At 51.3% G+C, this 13,531-nt stretch overlaps 1 protein-coding gene across 1 annotated transcript in view; it reads right to left on the bottom strand.

Annotated features, from left to right (window-relative positions):
- Positions 1–11,660, bottom strand: part of ELL (elongation factor for RNA polymerase II) — a 56,966-nt gene extending 45,306 nt beyond the window's left edge. Inside the window, exon 1 of the mRNA XM_011366785.2 lies at positions 11,504–11,660. Within this exon, the coding sequence (XP_011365087.1) occupies positions 11,504–11,638 (135 nt within the window). The 5' untranslated portion in view covers positions 11,639–11,660. The remainder of the gene's footprint in view (positions 1–11,503) is intronic.
- Between the last annotated feature and the right edge of the window lie 1,871 nt (positions 11,661–13,531).

Below are 13,531 nucleotides of genomic sequence, written 5' to 3'. Positions count from 1 at the left end.
CGGGGCTAAGAGCAGGGAAGGCCACATATCATCAATCCTACACTCTAGGTCAAAAACCACCTCAAAATCCTTCTTAACATTAGCTCCATTTGCTGTCAGGAGGAGCTGGCACAGATCACCAGGTCAGTGGCTCTATGCTCAAGTTTCTCAATCAGTGGGATCCTGTACACAGGTAAGGGAGTCAGCATGGCCTTGTCTCAACCCCACAGCAGGCTGGAGACAAGTTGGACATAGGTGCCCAGTGCTGACTGTCTTTGTCCCATTTGCCAGAGCTAAGCACATTTCTCTGGAACAAGTAGACATCTGAGAGTGTCCAACACCGAAATAGTGCAACCAGGGGAGGAGGGAACACACTCTTCTAGCTGAGACCTGCTCCTGACGCAGACATCTCCCCATAGTCCCCCTGCTCTGGGACCTCTCCCAGTCTATAGCAGTTCAACAGTTACACCAATTCTGAAAAGGGAGAAACAACGTCAAAAGATTAAAAACAGCAAAATCATGCCATTTCTGCTGACAGAATCCAGAAACCGCAGTCCCTTGGCAGGGAGGCCTGCCTGAGAAGCCCTTCCCAGGTCTTTCAGGCCACTGGTATCTAACTCAGAATCTGTCTACAGATGGCACTCACCCTAAACTGAGAAAGGTCTGGCCATAAGAACTCATGGAGAGCTCACTCCTGGAGAGCAGGAGACATCTGCTGCCCACTATCTCCATATAAGAGACCAGTCTGACGCCACCATCATCTGATTCTTATGCCATGAAGTGCATGTTTGAAAGACACCATGAGAACGACTGACCCTTTAATGGGTACAATTCCCCCTCAGATGACTCCAGCCCCACTGTATACCCACAGAGCAGAGACCAGGGGCTGAAGGACTTCGGCCAGAGCCTAACTGGAATCAGGGGCAGATGCCTACCCTCCCAACCCCAGCAGAAAACTGCATGCTGGCCCTGTGTTTCCAGAGTTCACCAGGAGGTCACAAATAGAAAGGCCAGGCCCATTGGAAGCTATGCCAGGTTTGACACTGTGCTGAGAAAAGCTACTGGGAAACTCGGGTGCTCTAACAGGGAGAAAAGCATTCGAATCTACATGAAATCAGGAGGGAGACAGCCCTTCCCAGAGTGGGCAACCTCACGTTTGAGGTTCAACTGAATCTGTGCTGACCTGGGCTGGCCACTGTCCTCTAGGCACTCCATCGGTGAAACAAAGGGGCTGAGCCAAAAGAACCCTCCAAGGTCTTGGTCCTGACCTGTGAGACAATGGCCAGCTAGGGCTCTCGGGACCACACATCACAGCATGAGGGCCAGGAGTCCCTGAGACAGCACGTTCTACTGATGCTGACAGTCCTCATGTCATACACCTATCTCAACATTCTAGATCAGCAGCCTGGAAGCTATTTTGGTAAAAGGCCAGAGAATCAGTATCTCAGGCTTTAAGGGCCAAACAGTAGGTTGCAGAGACTCAGTGACTTTGTGGCACAAAAGCAACCACAAAAGCAGTGACAGATGATGCCACTCTGTCCCAAAAAACTTTATCGACAAACACAGGCTGTGGGCCAGATTTGCCCCTTGGGCTGTAGTTTACCGATTCATTTTAGACTCTTTAAAGGTGACACTGAAAAAAAGAAGTGCTGTAACAGTCCACGTTGTCAGTGTCCTAATCCAATTCTATTTGCCTAATACAACAATGAACATGTTAGAAGCCTTGGTTTTGGGGGCTGGTAGCTAAGGCAGTGACACTGGGCACAGCTGACTTCAGCTTACTCAGGGGCAAAAAAAGGCCCATGACCTCTACCACTGATTCCACAGGGAAATGGAGCAGCCAGGAGGGGCCAAGGCAAGGGATCTGTCAGGATCTGAAGAGCAACATGGCAGAGAGGCCGCAGGTAAGAGGTCCCCACTCTTGAGAAGTGAGTTCTGAGCTCTCCTGCTCTCAGCACCTGCAAGCTGGGCTGTCCTGACTGGTGCAGTGGGCATTTCTTTGTTCTAATCACCCCTCCAGATGTGAAGAGAACCACAAGGTCCATGACATAAAGCTGAATTTCCCTCAAAACTCGGTTTAAAAAGGAGGGTAGGGAGGAACATCCTGACCCACTTACCCTGCTTAAGGCAGTAGGAAGAGGCAAGGCCACCCAATGCCCTGTGGGTCCTGACGGCACCACCTCCACAAGAAAGGACAGCATAAGGGGGAAGCCACCCTTAGGTCAGCCTATGCTGTGCTAACTGCAACCCAAAAGCAGGTGTGGGGCCTGTCCAGGAGGAGGAAGGGGCACAGCCCATAGAGCAGGAGAAAACTCCAGGACAAGGGCACAGCCCCCACCTGACCAGCGCCCTCCAAAGGGCAACTCTCAATCCATGGGAGAGCTGTCTCCCTTCCTATTATCTGTGCCCAGGTGACCTGTTCAAGATCTTCCCTCAGGCAGGATATGAAGCCAGCCCCAGCCCACCTCAGGTGTGGGAGCCCCATGCCTCCCTTCTGCTGGGGTTAGGTTCTCTGTCACCTGGGGCCAGAGGACTCCTGAGCCCACTGATGGTCTAGCAGGTGTTGGAGGCCCTGCAGACCTAAGTCTCCTGGAAAGTCACACTAATCTTAGTGTATTTTAAAGCCTCCAAGTTCACCTCACACCCATCAATATGGCTACTATCAAAAAAGCAGAAAATAACTAGTGTTGCCAAGGATGTAGAATAGCTGGAACCCCTGTGCAAAGCTAGTGGGAATTTAAAATGGTGCAATCATTATAGAAAACAATCTGGTCAATCCTCAAAAAGTTAAACATAGAACAATCATCTGATCCAGCAATTCCACTTCAGGATATACACTCAGAAGAACTGAAAGCAGTGTCTCAAAGAGATGTTTCAACATCCAAGTTCATAGCAGGATTATTTACAGTAGCCAAAATGTGGTCCATTCATACAGCAGAATATTATTCAGCCATAAAAAGTAAATTCTGATACCTGCTATGACATGGATGAACCCTGAGGGCATTATTCTGAATAAAATTCGCCAGTCACAAAAGGACAAATATTGTATGATTCCATTTAAATGCCATTTCCTAAAATAGTTGGATTCATAGAGACAAAAAGTAGATGGTGGGTGCCAGGGGCTGGGGATGTGAGTTAGTGTTTAATGGAGACAGTTTCAGTTTGGGAAGATGAACAAGTTCTGAAGATGGATGGTGTGATGGCTGCACAACAATGTGAATGTATTTAATGCCACTGAACTGTGTGCTTAAAAATAGTTAAGATTAATAATCATTGTTATATGTATTTTACCACAATTTTTTTTTTTAAATGTTTTTTGATGCTCTGAGAGATCCTAAGTAAAGACTGGTGCTGATTGGTTGTAGCATTCCTAAGGCCTTCCTGACCTTGACCCCGCCTCCCAGCCTGCCAGTCACAGGATGAAGCCTCCAGAGGAGAGAAATCAGGGTGGGGTTTAGCACCACAACAGTGAGACCAGGAAGAGGCTGGAGCAGTCTACACCACACAGAGCACAGAGCAGCCACGGCTGTTTAGTGGGGCTTCCCTGCCTTATGGAATTTACCTCAACTTCCTGCCCCAAGGGGAAGGAAAGGTGACTGTGGCCAGGAGAGCTACTGCGGATCTGTGTCAGGTGGGCACCATCAGCATCGATGTCGCTGCTCCAGAGCCCACGTCTTTCTGGACTGCCACTTTGTCCTAGGGCGTGGATGTCATCAGGTTCTTGCCAGCATCCTGACACTGTAGTTTGAAAGTGGTTTTGAACAGATGTCGTGCTCCGGAGCCAGCAGCCTTTCTTACTGTATTTCTTGGATTGTGTTCTTTGCTTGGGGCAGTTGGATGCCAGGTTTTCCTCATTGCACTGATGTTGACCAGCTTCTGGACAGTGGGTGCTCTGGATGCTAGAGGAGCCAAGACCGAGCCTGGACGGAGGGGCATCCTAAGACAGCACCTGGGAGATCAGCGTTTCCCTGAGTTAGCCTCTCTTGGATGGGCAGGTACACTCCACTATAGGTGGTCCTGGTGAGTCATCCTGGTGGGGTTCAACCCACCTTGGACAGCTCCTCCTTTAAGAAATTAATGAGCTACCAAGTGATGGAGGGCTGCGGTTAATCCTCCACCCTGTTGCACTTTCATCAGTGTTCCCTTAGTTCTTTAGGAGGGGAGACAGACTCAGCGCAGGGGTGTCTTGCCCAGGGGTGTTGCCTTCCCAGCTGCCCTCGTTTCCTACCCCAGGCCTGTAGTGGGGTGGGGGTGTCAACTCCTTGATTTTCTCTTTGCTGCCCTGTGTCCAACTTCGATACTCAGGTTGGGTGTCCTAGCAAGGAGGCACCTCCCTGAAGGATGCCACACATTGGGGTCTGGTGGCCTGGCTGCAGCCACTTCTGCTGACAGCCTGGGGGCCAGGCCACTGGTGCTCTCCCTGAGGCTTAGTTAAAGCAGCACCTGAGATGGCAGTAGTCTCTCAGGTCAGATGAGTGAGGCGTGTGGATGCCGACTGCTCCTGCTTCTGTGTGCATATCCTGCAAATGACCTGAGAAAGTACAACTCAGGTATCTGCTCTTGTGCCTCTACTGTTAAGGATTTTTTTTTTTTCTCAATAAAGAAATGGCTTTCTCCAGTTTCTTTAGCAGTTTTTCTGCTGGGAAGCCCACTGCACTGTGTTGGAGGGTGCTGGGCCCTCTGGTGCATCCCTCTTCTCCATCCCTCCAGCATCCTGGCTGGAGGCAGTGATGGTGGAGTGGGCAGTGGCTGAAAGTGCTGGCTGAATTTCTAGAGACACAACGTGTCTGGCTGGGCTTGGGGTTGACTACTGAGTCTGTTAGGCTGGTGTCCGTTGCTGGTGGATTGTGAGGAGCCAGGCCCAGAGCCCAAGGTGCAGTGGCTCTGTCTCTGCCTCCAGGTTGTGCTCCAGCCAGTGAGTGTTGGGGAATCACAAGGCATCCTTAAGAGGCCAGATCCCTTCCACTCAAGAACGGTGTTCCTTGGGAATGTGAGGTGGGCTTCTGTTCCCTTCATCATCCAGCTTGGATGAGCAGAGCCTGGGCAAAGGTGTGTAAGGGTTGAGTAGCAGGGGTCACCTCCACCCTTCCCTGCACCCCTTGGACTCTTTCTGGGTAGAGGTGGCAGGAAAAAGGGATGAAGGGCCTGAGGAGTCCCTGCTGACCTTTCTCTACACCTGGATACGTGCACATGGCCTTCATGTCCTGGTTATCAGGCTGACTTGGCACTTGGGAGCAGGCTGGCCAGGCCTTATCCTGTGGCCCCCATGTACCCGTGGGGGAGGCCAAATGAGGCAGTGATGACAACCATAGGCAATGACACTGGAAGGGAGAAACTCAGTGGGCAATGGGTAGGAGGTGCCTGCGGGAAGCTGGGCAGGTGGAACCACTGGGGAACAGGCCAAGATTGGGGATGTCTGTGGGAGATCTAAGAGAGTAGTGTGGGATGGAGGCAGGGCGATGGGGCAGCAAGAGGGTAGGGAGTAAGGGGTGACTCCAGCCAAGGGCCGTTCCAGAACTCTGCATGATCTGACTCTCAAACACCTGGCTCAAGCCAGACCATAAAACCCAATGTTAAGACATTTGCACCACAGCCAGAATCAGGAATGGCTAACAATGTCTCCCACTCCCAACTAGGCACAGGGGGAGGCCCACATCCTTCCCATATCTGTCCCCTCAACCAGCCCTCAACACTACCCTAATTCAAGCCTCCCTCCCTGACCATCTACCCCCACAGGCCAGACCCCATCACTCCTGGGCCTCAATCATGACACCTGTAGCCCCATGCTCCATTCAGGATACATAGGGACAAGGGGGTGCCCCTCACCACACTTTAGCACCTCTGCACAGCACTTAGCTCAGGACAGTGGACACAGCTCTGTACACCCTGGAACCCCTGGATTAGTACAGCACTGGAAGAACAGTGGCCTGTTAGGATCCACGCTGCAAAGAGATGCAGCCACTAAAGAGTAAAACTTACTATTGTGATTAAAAAAAAAAAAAAATACACACACACACACTCAGCTTACACAGTGTCAGAGAAGAAATGAAACCTAAGATTAGACAAGGACACCACTGTGATAACATGGTGCCCGGATGCAAGACAGAGAAAGGCACCAAGGGGCCAACAAAAGCTGTGGAAACGGGGAGTCATTACTCTTATTTTTCCAGTTTTCTACACTGAGCTACACTGCTTTTGTAGTAACAAGAAACAAACTTTTCACACATGTCACTTTTAAACAGAGGTTCGGTGACCCCACAGACCACAAACATGTGAGACTCCCTCTCTTCCAGAGGAGCTGTGGCAAGTCACAAATGCATCCCTGACCAGGGCACACAGACATGGCCAGGGAGAGACCTGGCCTGATGATATAATTAGCATCAGACTCCATGTAGCCACTTGGTGTGGGGACAAGAGGGCTCCCCTCTGAATGGGTAATGTGAATACCGGTTTTTTTATTAAAAAAGTAGTGACAAAACAACCACATGACATGGCTGTCTGTGTCACAGGTCAGGGGTCATTTGGGAGACTGTTCTCAAAAGTGTCCCTTTGGGCTCTGGGGTGACTGCAGAGTAGCCACACATCACTAGAGATGAGATCACAGACAACTCTGGCTGTGCAGCTCACAGACCAGCTCACGGACCAACGAGAAACTCATGAAGGCAGAGAGTGGGGAGAGAGGCTCTAAAAATGAAGGACTAGGGAGGGCCAAACCCTGAAGGCACAGCATGGATTGCTAGCTGGCCCCTGCCAGACCATGGGGCCAGGGCTCTTGCCACAGAGGTTTCCCAAAAGAGAGTTTGTTCCAGCCCAAAGCCACGCAGAACAGGAGAAGGAGCCTTGTTTTTCAAGGCTCCAGAGATGTCACAATCCGAGTGTGATGTAAAAATTGCCTCAAGGGTGATGAACTCTGGCCTTGCAGATGAGTCAACAGAGGGTGAGTTTTCAGTGAGCAGCCTACTGTTTACACACAATCACCGTGGAGAACAGCACGCAGCCAGAAGGCTAGTCAAGGGTCAAGGTGGCAGGCAGGCTTCGTCCTCACATAGCACTGCAGAAACATCAGCACTCACCCCACACTCCAGGATGCTCACCCTCTATTGCATCTATGAGACAAGATCCTTCTGGGAGGGACTGACCCACCCAGAACCATTAAGTGCCCACCTTGAAACATACAAACTGAACACCTATACCCTCACTCAGGAGGCCACCCATAGGACAGCCTGCTCCCCCCACCACCACGCAGCCCAGCACAACCCTTCAGAAAGAGTATTCAAGCCCAACGCTCAGTTCTCAGCCCATTCCAGCTGGGAGATTCCCTACAGTGACTCGACTTCCCACAGTCTCCATCCCGTTTCCTCACCTGAGAAATGGAAATTGCTCTACCACAGGGCTGACAGGGGACCAGATGAAATAAAGTGTGCAGCTCAGGCTAGCGCTGGCATGCGGGCCTCAATCCACAGATGGTGGTTACTGTCCCCTTTAGGCTTTCTTGAGGGAGAGGGCACAGTACAGACACAGCCAGCAACTTCAGGCATTTGCAGGACAACTCCTGTCACCAACACTCACAGGAACCTAGAACACTGGCATCTGAACTTGAGATCACAGTGTGACTCCTTTTCATAGCTATGTTCCAGCAGCTCAAGCTCCCTCCCAACATGAGAGGCAGCCTGGGCCTGTGAGGACAGTCCAAGTGACTTCAGGCAGGCCACATTGCTCCCGACACACAGTAAGAACAATAACCTAGCTCTCCTGCTAGCTTATTGTCAAGAAAATGACACATGCCCAGATGAAGGGTTTTACAGGGGTTTGGCCCACAGCCAGAAGGGGCTGCGCCACTTAATCCTAAAGGTGGCCTGTCTGTAAAGCAGACACAGCTGGCAAGAAGCTGCCCTGCTTAGGGACAAGTGGGGCTCCTTCAGGAAGGAGAGATGAGCCTGCTCACTGAGGCCTTGCTGTGGGAAGGGAAGAGACTAAATTAAGGCTCCTCCTGCCACCGGTGCCTGGGCTGACATCCACGCAGCCGCCCCCTGAGCAGCAGGCAAACAGCCCCCAGTGCGGCTCCAGAAAAGTCATGAAGTATTCACTGCAGGCCTCCTACACCTCCTCTCTCCACACACCCTTCCTCAGAACACAGCCCTACAGCAGTCCTCCAAACCTTAGAGGGCCACCCCACCCCTAGCCCCAACCGCCTTCCCAGCCCCTCATTTCTCAAGGCCTGTGCATCCAGCACACCTTGACCACTTACTCAGCAGAGCTCAGCTCTGGCGTCTCCTAGAAGCACCTCTTTCAAACAGCACCCTTTTATGTCACCCACTCCATACCGTCGGGTCGCCCCATTTTATTTCCTTCTTGACACTGACCGCTGACAAGCTCTTCATGCTGATTTCTGTGCCACCCTGTTCATCATCTGTCTCCTACCTCTAGAATGTCAGCTCATGACAGTAGGGGCCTGCCTTGGTTACTTGTGAATATCCAGTTCCTGAGCAGCGGTCCTACACAGACCAGGCGCTCAGTCAGTTTCAGGTATGTAGGAGCCCAGGCCCCATCTCCTGGGGCTCTGCTCTAACCTCCAGGCAGGGACTAGCTCTAAGTAGAGACGTGAAGTGCACAGGAGAGATCAAGACTGCGCTGAAGGACACACATGTGCCAACAGGATCCCCACAGCCTCTGAGCTCAGAGAGGGCCAGGGGATAGGATCTTTATAGCTGAGACGGATCTGGACTGGCAAGGGTCAGGGACTGGCCCAAGACCTCACACAGAGAAAGCTGAGATTCAAACCCAGATAGGCTCCAATCTCCAAGCTTCTTAGGCCCCTCCCTGGGCCCTTGATTTTTCTTAAACAACAACATGCTCCTCTCTACCAAGGAGCTTATAACCCAGGAGAGGAAAAGGCCACCCAGCAACAGTGCCCACCAAATCCAATGATGAATTACCTAGGTGGTCAACGCAGGTGCCCCAGGAAGGGTCGCTTCTTCAGAGTTGGGAGATACTTCCCAAAACAGGCAAGTGAGGCCATCTTGGAAGGATGAGTTGTGTCTTCTCTCCCATCCCAGCAAAAAGGGGGATCCACAGGAGTGCATCCCTCAGGACTCACTAGAGTTTTTATATTCAAGGATAAACTGCATGAAGCCTAAATCTGGATGGCGGGCAGCTACATGTAGTATCACATATTCACCTTCCACCACGTTCCAGGCAGGCTACCAGATCTGCACAAAGGCAGTTCAGACTTTAGATCCCTCTGGAGAGAGAAACCACGGGGACTTTTATGGGTGCTGCTCCAACAACTAGGATTACAGGAAGCTCTCCTCCAATCCCCTCCCACATTTGAATTTGTACAAGTCTCTTCACAATTAAAAAGTAAAAACCCTCTCCACAAATTGCCATTGGTAAATCGTATAATCTCAGTGCAAGAGAATAAAAAATGTTAGATGCTAACGACGGAACTGTTTATCAGAGGTTTTGTTAATAACTATGCACTGTTCTGGTCACATAAACGAGTTCTTCAAGTCACCTTCCCCATTCCCAGTGCCCAAAAGCACCAAGAACACCCAAGCTGCCCTCGTTTTAGCTCAGTCTACTACACTGCTCAAAGACTATGATTAAACACGAAAAATGCCAAATCACTTAAATTACCAGACAGCTTCTGAGAAAAACACAAGTCTAGGTAACCCCAAATTTCAGCCCAGCCAGCAAAGTTGGCGAGGATGGTTTGGAGAAGTTCTTCCTGGGGAGCTCCTCCTAGTGATCAACACTGACCTACATAGCTGGGTTCCACATGGGACCAGCTGGAGTCTGCAGTTACCTTCATCCTCATATGAGGAAGATCTAGCTTAGTTAGGAAATGTAACCAACATCCAAAATTAAAAATAGCAGTGTGACAGCATGAGGTGAACGCACAGGCGGGCCTTCTGGACAACTGGATCAAGCAAGGGCAGCATAAGAAAGAAGGTGGAGCGCCTAACCCAGAGTAACCAGGTACCAAGTTCATCTTACATACATGACTCATGAGCTCTTCCCTAGCTGCCTCTAGGAAAGTCTGCCTTCCTGTAGGACAAGTCAGAATCTCCCAGGGAAAAAGATGCAAGGGCGTAATTCCACAAGGAAGGGAGGCTCGAGCCAGCCACTGTGCCCCTACCTCCTCCTCCTCCCCTAGAGGAGTGCCTCGGCCTCACCTTTGGGTATCCTTCTGACAAGGTGAGAACTCACTCTTCGAAAAAAGATGAAGTCTCCATTTTATTACGGGGAAACTGAGACACCAGGACAGGAAGGAAATTGCCCAAAAGGTGGGAAGACGCTCGGGAAGGGTGGGCACCCGGGAAGTGGTAGGAATCAAACAGGGGAAGAAATTCCCAGCTTAGCTAATGGTGCTGAACAAGTCCCAGGCAGGAAGAAAGCCACATTCCTTCCTACTTAGTCTCTCTCCTCACCAGCCCGAGGCCTCTCCCCCCCATCCCTGGTATACACACACGCACACACACAAGGAGGGGGCCCTCCCCAGCCACCTATGACTATGAAGTCCCCATTTTCCAGGCAAGGAAGAAAAGGTCCCAAACCACTTCCCCTCAGGACCTGACCACTGGACACCTGTAACTTCTGTCCCAACACAGACGGAGGGCGCCATGACACAAACAGAAATGGGAAGGAGAAGGTTTCTGATCACGGCCCCAGATGTGCCTCAAAGTCAGGCCTGAAAGAAGGTGCACAAGAGTCTTCCCCACCCCCTGCCCCCAGCCAGGTGGCAGAACTGAAACGCCTTGAACTTCCCCAGATGGGCCCAAATCGGTGCCTGAGAAGTTTGAAAGTCAGCAACCAGGTGCTATGAAGTATGAGAGCTCCCTCCCAGCTGCCCACCACTGGCTCCCAACCTGGGAAAAGCACCATGTCTGCGACCCCCCTACATACACAGCTTCTTTCCCCCAAAAACACTCCCACTCTTCGAAAGTGTCTAGAGAGACAGGATCACCTGGGGCGGGGGCGGGGTGGTGGTGGAGGAGAGTTGAGTACAAGCTGTCAGTTTCTGTCCAAACTACCCTTCCCAAGAAACAAGAGTGAGCCCAACTCCAAGGACATCGTTGGAAAGAGTCAAAGACCGCACCCCACACAAAAGGAACAGGACCCCCCAGGTACCCCGATAGCAGTGTCCTCACTGACCCACCCTGCCATGGACCCAGAAGCAACCCCAAAGCATCCCCAACCCCCTCCCCCGACCAGGTAAACAGACAAGTTCCTGCCCAGCTGCCGGGTGGACCAGGAAAGGCCCCAGACGCCGCCAGGTGCCACACAGACGCCCCTCGGCCCAGGCGCGCGAGTTTAGGCCTGTCAGCCGCCCGGGGTCGACCGCCAGTGTCGCCTCGGCGCCGAGAATAAACATGGTTCCCCGCGCCCCACCAGCCCAAGTACCCGCGAGCAGCACCCCGGACGCCCAACCCCGCGCGCTTAGGCCCGGATGCCCGGCTAGGGGCGCGCGAGGCCAGCCTGTCTCCGATGTCCCTGACGGCCGCGCCGGATCAGCGCCGCTCACCTGGCTGGCGCGGTAGCTCTCGAAGGCCCTCAGAGCACTGTCGGTGAGCTTCACGTGGAACACGGACACCTTGCTGCCATCGCTCACTCGCCCGCACGACAGCCCGTAGCTTCGACCCTCCTTCAGCGCCGCCATCTTGCGACCATCTCTCCCCGCCCCCCCTTCCCGGCTCCAGGGCCAGCGCGCCGGCCACGCCCCGCCCCGCCGCTCGCTGACGCGCTGCATTATTCATGAGCGCCGGCCACGCCCTCTCCGGCTACCGCGAGGACCCCCGCAGACACCGCACAACCCGCCCGTGATGCATTATTCATAAGACATGGCTGGCCACGCCCCCTGAGGGCCCGGCGAAGCCCTCATTCACTGCCCGAACTTCCTGCATATTCATGACAAGCCTGAGTGACTCCACCTAAGGGAGCCGCTTCCGCTCCCGGACTCCGCCCCGACACGCGCACCCGCTTCAGGCCCCGCCCATGTACGTATGGCGCACCGAAGTCCCGCCCCACTGGGGCCTGATGTGATGCATTAGTGATGTATTATTTATAAGGTCTCTCTCAGACTTCTGTCTTAGGTTTGTTGAGCGCCGCAGTGTGGGCGTGGAGGGGCCTGGCCGGCGCAAAACACGTGGAGGGTGGGGCCAGCATCTGGCTGGGTGAGTGGGCGTGGCCATGCAAACCAACCACGCATTGGGCGCTGGATTGGGCTCCTGGATTTCACAGGTAGATGGGAGTCTCCCTCTTTCCCCCGGCTTTTAGGGGATTGGGGGTGGTGAACTTTACTCACGATAAGCGTAGATTTTTAATATAGTAAAATCTTACATCCCCACGGGCCCTGAGAGATGGTGGTTATCCAGCTCCTCCAGTTTTAAAAATGCATTTTATATATTACAAAATTAACCCATTTAACCCATTTCCCTTTTAGGAAAAAAGTGCAGCTTGCTGCCAGCTTAATTTTACATAAACACACTCTTTCAGGCTGAAGCAAATCTTATGGGTTTTCAATGTGAAAATAAAATATAAAATATAAAAACGGCGTTATTTCTAAACAGAACTTGTTTCTAATCCTAATGTAAGAGAGTTGTATACATGAATTGGATTCGTCAAATCAATCTTCAGCTAAAGACTGTTAGAGAACAATGTTAGCATGGGAAAACTGGGGCTGAAGATCACGCGTAGGAATGCTGCGTTTCCCGGGATCAAGCGATCAAGAATAACTATATTTTGTAAAAGGAAATACCACTTTTTGTAAATGGAAATACAGAATGCTATAAACAGAATGATGTCATTTGTTTCCAAAGACTATCAGTACACTAGAGCGACGCGAAAATGATAATAAAAGCAAGATACTTCGTGGCAAACTTTGGGGGTAAGGTTATCTTGGGGTAAACACTGCAGCTGCAAGCGCCACCAAGTATTCTCAGGACAAATAGAAAATGGGTTAAAGTGTAAAATTCAGTGGCATTTAGTACATTCACAATGCTGTGCAGCAACTATGACTATAGTTCCACAGCACTTTTATCACCCCAAAAGGAAACCCACTCCCCACTCCTCCCTTCCCATCTCCTGGCAACCACTAACCTTTCTGTGACTATGTATTTGCTAATTCTGGACATTTCATATCAATGTAATCATACAACATGTTCCTTTCTGTATCTGGCTTCTTTCACTCAGCATAATGTTCTCAGGGTTCATCCTCATCGTAACATGTCAGTGCTTCATTCTTTTTTAAGGCCAAGTAAAAAACCACTGTGTGAACTGGCCACATTTTGTTTATCCATCATCCATTAATAGACATTTGAGTAGTTTCCACTTTCTCACTACTATGAATAGAGCTGCTGTGAACATTCATGTACAAGTTTTTGTGTGGATGGATGTATTCCCTTCTCTTGGATTTATACCTAGGAGTGAAATTGCTAGGTCATACAGAAATTGTTTAACTTTTCAAGGAACTGCCAGATTGTTTTCCTCAGAAACGACACCATTTTATAAGCTAACATTGTACAGATGGGAAAACTGGGGCTGCAGATCAGTG

Source organism: Pteropus vampyrus, unplaced genomic scaffold, assembly GCF_000151845.1.
Source record: "Pteropus vampyrus isolate Shadow unplaced genomic scaffold, Pvam_2.0 Scaffold126, whole genome shotgun sequence".
NCBI lineage: Eukaryota > Metazoa > Chordata > Mammalia > Chiroptera > Pteropodidae > Pteropus > Pteropus vampyrus.
Note: the sequence above shows the minus strand (reverse complement) of the source record. Positions and strands in the feature narration are given on the sequence as shown.